At 42.8% G+C, this 7,500-nt stretch overlaps 1 protein-coding gene across 1 annotated transcript in view; it reads left to right on the forward strand.

Moving 5' to 3' along the window:
• LOC137992330 (uncharacterized) overlaps window positions 1-6,573 on the forward strand; it is a 12,126-nt gene extending 5,553 nt beyond the window's left edge. The window contains exons 4-5 of the mRNA XM_068837609.1: window positions 836-1,266; window positions 2,948-6,573. Coding sequence (XP_068693710.1) covers window positions 836-1,266; window positions 2,948-6,573 — 4,057 coding nt within the window. The remainder of the gene's footprint in view (window positions 1-835; window positions 1,267-2,947) is intronic.
• Window positions 6,574-7,500: the final 927 nt, after the last annotated feature.

A 7,500-nucleotide genomic window follows, 5' to 3' on the forward strand; every position in this document is an offset into this window, starting at 1 on the left:
GGGAGCCCCAGGCTACCGGGCTCCTGTTAGGCAACAGCCTTGCATGATATTTTATAGATTCACTAACTGGTTGGAGCTGCTAAAAATTTTTCCTGTTATTTGACATCTGATCTTTTCTTGCAATCAGTTTTCTATTTTATGGCTGTCTGGGAATAGCAAATTCAATCAACAGAAATGACTTTATTCTTTGTTCTTGCTCTCTCTCTGTTGTGTGCTTGAAAATTAACAATATGAAAACCTACAGAAGATTACTTCATTATCCTATTATAAGGGACTGGGATTATTTGCTTTTTTGATTTGCTAAAAGTAGGGGAGATTGCCTGCCTTCTACCTTCTGTAACGTCAAGAATAATGAAACTTAGTAGGTATACATAACATGTAAAATATTGTTTCCTTTGAATATAACAAATATATGAGATGATGGTGTCATACCACTGATAGTACCTACATCATGATATGCAACAACTGCCTTCTTGAATTTCATGATTGTCCTCAAAGATGATCAAAATTAATAAAGTCATGCTAAAAATAATCTTAATGGAGAAATAACTGATGATAATTGTTTAATTTTGTTGATGAAAAGAAAATTTCAAATAAAATTTTGGGAAAAAAATTGTCTCTTGAAATATGGGCGGTTGCCATGGAACCATCAAGTTTAATGGCATAATGTCATACCAAATTGTTCCCAAATATACTTCAGTGTATAGATGCGAAGTTTGGCAACCAGTTCTTGAATATTGAAAAAAATACAATGTGTTGAAGTCAGCTCACAAGGAGATTCTGCCTTCTTTGGTAATGGTCTAAACAGGGTTAAGATGTTGTTCTGTTTTTCTAGGAGGAACATCTTGTGCATTTTCAAGCTTGTTTATGGAGTTGGTCTAAGATCACTTCGCAAACTGTTCATGAAAATCAATCCATTATGGTCCAATCAACCCTCCGATGCAGCAGCATTTGACAAATGGAAGATGAAGCTCAGCAAAGATGAAGAAACAAGTTTCAACAAAGGAAACATTGAGGAATGGGACTTCTCATTAATGACAACTGCACTTCTCTATTCTAAGAGTTGTGCACTGGAAATGAACAAAAGACCGGATTTACCACGTGCCCTAAAGGATTTGAAGAGCGACCGTAACAGGCTGCTGGGACATCCTTCTACAGAGAGGATGTCTGATGGTGAATTTGACACCTTTTGGCCTCAGTTGTCAAAGAATTTTGAAATACTTGGTGCTGAGCCAGGTGACATTGCAGAGATAATGCTCCAGCCAGGTACCCACTGTAAATAGGTTTAGATACGTTATAACCACTCTTTATCACTTGATGCTACGAGCATGGTATCAAAAAACTGCCCAGTCGATAGTGAACGCGTTGTTATCTTCCTCGTAACACAATACGTTCCCATAGCAACAGCATGACCTGCTTAAAAACCCTTAATTACAGCTTTAGGGGCTTATAATTCAAAAAGGCACGGTGAAATTTTTTATGTTATCGACTTTTGATAAGCTTGATAAGACGCGACGTTTGGCAAAGTGTAGAAAAATTCTGTAGGTGGGGTTCAGAGCCTCATTAAATTTTTGAAGTTCACAATCTAAGGGCTGGAAACTGTTTTGAGTCACCTCAACTGAGCCTGCGCAACAGCTCATCACTGGGAGCGCGTAACTACCCCCAAATTCCTGTCATGGAGTTTCATTGACCGATCTGTTTATAGTTTGAATTTACCTCGAAGTCAGATCTCCGTGGGAATCTCAGTGACCAATCACGAGCACGGACTTAATATTTAATTGACGTCATCATTTCACCGGAATATTAAAAAGAAAAACCGCCATCTTTATCCTTACCCATGCGCTCTCATGTAGACCGGAACTGGCCTATTTCGCGGGTAAAGAAGTAATAGCAACTGGACCGAGTGGAGTACAATTCAGGGAGTAATCGCGCGAGTAATTTCAAAATCTAAAATAACGAGCACGATTACTCGCTGAATTGTGCGATACGAGGTCCAGGTACTAATTAATCGTATCTATAACAAATTTTGGAATTAAACATGTCTTTTGGGACGTTCTTTTGAACGAAAACATCTGTAGTGCTTTTCTTAAGTGTTGAAAACTGTACAAAACACTGCGAAAAAAGCCATTAAAGCGGGCGTAATTGACGTGTAAATCACGTGGGTATCAAATTACAAAAAGTTCAAATCGGACACCTGCAATTGGACACCCACGTAATCGCGCGCCGATTACGTGACAAAAAAAGGCGCGCGGAGAACCAATCACGATCTAGAATTCTGTTATAGATACGATCAGCCTAAAAATAGGCCGGTCTGTACGAACGCCGTGAGGTAGGCTTGGTATTGTGGTTGCGCGCACCTACTTATGGGCTCCTGGCCTGCAGGTTTTAATTTCGTCATCGAAGCTATTAAAGCATCAGTACGCACGTTTGCATAGTACGTCATAATAATTCTATCAATTGCTGGCACTGACGTTTTGATTGAACAAAATAAGGATCGAGTTCCGAAGGAAATTTTCGGCCAGAAAGGCACTTATTCCCCAGAGTGGTATATACAAGTCGGACTGATGTGCTTGCGGGCAGTATAGATTATAACGAAGTCCAATTGAAGCACTTTGTGTTCTCAAAATCAGATACAGATGATAACTCGAATTTAGGGTACGTTCCTTTGGGGTGATCAGGATCGAGATCAGTGATCCAAGGTCAATCGGATCATGGTTCATCAAGGAGGCCGATGAATTCGTGACCAGAGTGGATTGACGATTTCCTTTGATGAGCCATGATCACTGATCCAGATCTGGATCACCTCAAAGGAACGCACCCTTAGACAGTTACGGTAAATATACGAGTAGAAGAGAACGGTATCCTGGTCACGTCTCAGGGCTTGAAATCATATCCGAGACTTGTTCTGTACACTATTTTTTTTAAATTGTGAATGTGCCCTCTTTAGATGAAGAGCTCTACTCTGGAGATTATTACAAGCAGCTGTTCCTGTTAGAACGAGCCAAACACGTTTGCTACAGTGGTGAAAGGAAGCTGGAAGAAATGGATAGCAAACTGGATATCTTGATCGCAAATCAATTACCTGACACTCTTGGCAAGGCTCATATTAGCCCCAGAGACCTCAGTGGTCCTAACTGGGATGAATGGCTGAAATTCTGTGACATGGTCGGGGATTTTGAATCACACCAGAATCAGTACATCCTAGTTACAGACTCCCTTCCCCCTAAAGAGCTTGAGTGCTTCTCAATTTTGAGGGGTGTGTCATGGAAGATGATCTTGGACTTCGATCCGATGTCAGAAGAGAAAGGGTTCTATCGGGAATTCACCTCGAAGGAAGGACAAAGTAACTTGGTTAGCATGATTACACCGGCAGAGTTGCGTAAAAGTTCCATGGGAAGTCTTCTGCGTCAGATCGATCCCCAAAAAACTCAGTGGCTGTTTGTCAACGGAAGGTATAGTGACACGGAGGGAAGTGCACAGTCACTTCCGGATTGGGAGGCTACCTCAGTCAAGCACATTAGCAGGTTGTTTGGATGTTGTTCTGACCCTGACAAATTTGACAAGCAGAAACCAGTTGTGTGTGTCATCCTTCCCTTTCACCAGAAGAGCCTGCCGTACTTGGAAGTGACATTAAGTCGTCTTATCGAAAATTTCGACGAGTTCAAGCTGCGTTTCGTCTCATTTAAACACAAGCATTCTCATCTTATTTCAAGAAAGTTTGAGGTGCGACACTTTGATTTAAGCCCGGAACTTGTCAGTCTAGGGCTATCAGAAATGCTCACTGCGTCAACAACGCCAGAATATCGCATGCCCTCTTCACACGCTGGCGTCCCTGCAAAGCTAAGTCAGAATGACTTTCTTTATCTCAAGGAACACCTTCAAATCCTTTATGACGGATGTGAAGATCTCCCAGAATACTCAAATGATCCATTCGAGTTAGCAAATTTCTTTGAAGAACACAGGCGGTCCTTCATTTCAGGAAATCAGATTTCCTTTGTTAGTCTGTACGACAACCATGATGCAAAAAGAGAAATCGAGGGAGACATTCGAAGCCATGTGCACCGTCTTCTCGATCAAGGATTGACGCGGTCAATGATTGTCGAGATCAGGCACTCACCGGGAACAGGTGGCTCCACCATCGCACGTCGTGTCATGTGGGATCTTCACAAGACCTATCCTTGTGCACTTTTGAACATATCTAGTTCTCGCCACTACTTTGATGAAGACAACACCCTTTCCAATAAATTTGCCAACCGCATAACAGCATTGGAAGAAATATGCCACACGTCTCCCGTGATCCTAATTGACGGAAAGCATCCTAGCTTGATCGAGGGTCTATCAAACACGCTTGTAAGGATGCTAGGCAACAAAGGCAAACGAGCCCTTCTACTGCGGTGTCAGCATGGATCAAAGACCACCAAACGAGTCAACCAGGACTCCTCTTCTCACGTTCATCACGTATTTGATGTCAACGTGAAGCTAGAGGACTCGATTGCAGATCTCAACGAGTTCCAGTCCAAGTACAGGGAATACATTGTGCAGTCGTTGGGTGAAAACCAAACACCAAACCTCTGCCGTGTTTTTCACTTTCCGTTGCTTGCCATGATGGAAGAGTTTCGACCCAAGCTCACGAAGATAATCGAGGACACTCTTGACGAAATGGGAGGCATCCAGCAAGAGATGGCAATGGTAGTCGCGTTCTTGCAGAAATACGCGAATCACGCCACGCCCGCTTTCCTTCTGTATGAAGCCTTTAAGGGGTACATCCGCATTTCAGGGGATAAACCCACTACCTATGAAGACATCAAGCAGCTGTTCACAGAGCACTTGCTTAACCTGATGGTGCCCACAGACCCGCTAAGACGCAGGGGGAGATCAGGTACGGTTAAGGAGACACCACCCGAAAGCTACACTCTTCAGCATCCTCTGGTTGCAGATTTGGTGTTGAAAAAGGTTTTCCAAGTTCAAGAATGTAATCTTTTTGGAGTGGTGACCAAGTTCCTACATTATCCTATCTACCAACATGAGTGCTTCTTGCCTCTCTTTGAAGAACTGTTTCTTCACAACAAGTATGGACTGAAACTCAAATTTTCGATGCTGTTTGAAGACCTCAAACGCCTTGATTCAGAGCACGCAGCAAGGATTTTCTGTGAGGCAGCCGTGAAGACTGATGATGCCGCTGTATTTGCCAACGCAGCAAGATTTCTTGCAAAGAAGGAGCCTCCATCGTTTTCAGAGGCAAAAGATCTTATTCAGCGAGCTTTCCAAGCCAAAACTGCTAAGGTGAGGTGGCGGAGCCTGTACCACACTAAAGGCGTCGTTCTGTTCCATGAAATGAAGAGCGAGATCCATTCTAGAAAAGTGAAAGATCTGCAAAGACTTGAAAAGCTGGCTAGCGAGGTTCTTAAGGCGCACCATGAAGCACGCAACTTTCCTCCAACTTACCCCCATCCTTTGATTGGCGAGGTTGACGTTTGGCTGGCTTGTATTGACTGGATCATGAAGAATCGTTGCAATCGTGATTCCGACAAGACCTTGAAGTTTCTTACCAACCGTTCCCCACCTTTCTTTCGCACCTGTGTCAGCGATTCTTTCAATCTACTTGACATTGTGGATAAAATTTGCCAGAGTGTGCCTAACCTTACAGATCCCGAGGAAACCCAGAGGCTTAGCAACACTGCCCGATTGTCTCTGCTGAAGACCTTTAAACAAGGGCTTTCAGTAACTGGACGAAGACGTGATGCAGAAGATTTACTTCAAGCCTGTAAGGCAATTTGCAGTGCTCCAAACTTTCCAAGATCTTCGCAAGTGGAGCTCAAGAAACTCCAGGCTCACTTTATCCTGAGTGCAAGTGATCCAATCGACATATTAAACCATGAAAACCTTGAGTATTTACTGAAGCTCCTGGAGGAGCTGGTGTTGGTTGAGAATGAATACAGGCTGGCGTACCATCTGATGAAGGTGTGCGTTTTGGTGACTGGCCCACGATGCTACAGTCTCGAGCAAGGTCTTACTGTAAGTGAGAAGTGGTGTGATGTTTCTTCTAACGACTGCCTTCCTTATTTCTACCAGATGACCATCTACTTCTTAAAGATCCTTGATGGAAACTCGCTTGAATTTGCATCAAAGTACACCAAAGCATTGAGAATGTGTCAAGAAAAATCACAGAATCATTTTCGCAGCACGCAGTCAACGTTGTTTGTGGGTAAAGGTGGGCAAGGGATGTCTCGCCTTATTACCCGCAATACCCTGTTCAGAGGGGAAACGGGCTACGCCACAGATGATTCCGATAAAGTGTCAAAGTTCTGGCGAGTTGACAGTCGTAAAAAGTTGCTGGAATGCAAGGGACGGATACGAGTGTCCGAGCAGTCTTTCTCGCGTGGGAAGATCCATCCCTACATCGAACTAGTGCAAGGAAATCTGCAGCTCTACGTTGGCAAAAATGCAGACATTGGCAAAGTAGAAAGGGACTTTCCCGCTGGAGCTTTGGCATATTTCGTCGTTAGTTTCAACCTCCATGGCCCTGTTGCCAATGGAATAACCTTGTCGCCTCAAGAACAATCTCATGGCTAACAGAGAGTCTTAATGGGCCATCTCCGAGTTGCCTTCTGCCTCTGTTTCAAAACGAGTTTAAGTGCGAAACCACTGTTATGAAAACGAGTTTGATTTGCATGAAAATGGACCTGTAGGCTGAAATCATTTTCATATGAATGGTTTTGCACGAAGACTCGTTTTGACAGAGAGGCAAAAGGTAACTCGGAAATAGCCTATTGAAAAATACATTGAACTTTTGTAAGAACACGCCTGCTTCCGACCCGCTGTTAGCAGGACATTTGAAATGCCGAAGTACCCGTGATTTGAGTTGGATCAGTTTGGAAAACTGATTTTCGTATTTTTGCCTTCAATAGTTTAATGCAACTGCGTTTTTTGAAAGTAGTTTTACTTATGTGTCATATGGCTTGATAAAAGAAGCATTTGAATGGCATTTTATTAGGTTTTGACACACTGATTTTAGTGCTCTAATTTAAAAAGTAGTAGATGCTTTCCCTTTAAAAAGACAGAAAAAAAACCAGATCCAATCTAAAAAACGAAAGCGTGAGTGCTGTTCAAACGCTCTCAAATTTTAGTTAAAACAAAAACATTCACAAATCTCGCGTCTACTAAAACACTTACAGCGGTGATTATATTGCCTTTCTTTACGCCACAGAAACCACAGGCAACGAACGGTTTCCTATCGTTCACGGAACAAATTATTTTCGTTTTGCTCAAGGATGCAAGCCGTCTTATTAGGAATTTAAAACACCGCTGTACCCCAATATCAGTGCTGAGGACTGCATCCAGTACATCGTTTGACTTTAGAAAGAAAAATTTTAGAAGCCAACACGAGGCGACGACGACGAGCTTTCCATGTAACAACAAAGACCGCCGACAAAATTCAACAACTATGGAATGATTGACACATCGCGCAAAGTAAACAGCGCAATTTTTGGTATTCCTTCC

This window comes from Montipora foliosa, chromosome 2, assembly GCF_036669935.1.
Source record: "Montipora foliosa isolate CH-2021 chromosome 2, ASM3666993v2, whole genome shotgun sequence".
NCBI lineage: Eukaryota > Metazoa > Cnidaria > Anthozoa > Scleractinia > Acroporidae > Montipora > Montipora foliosa.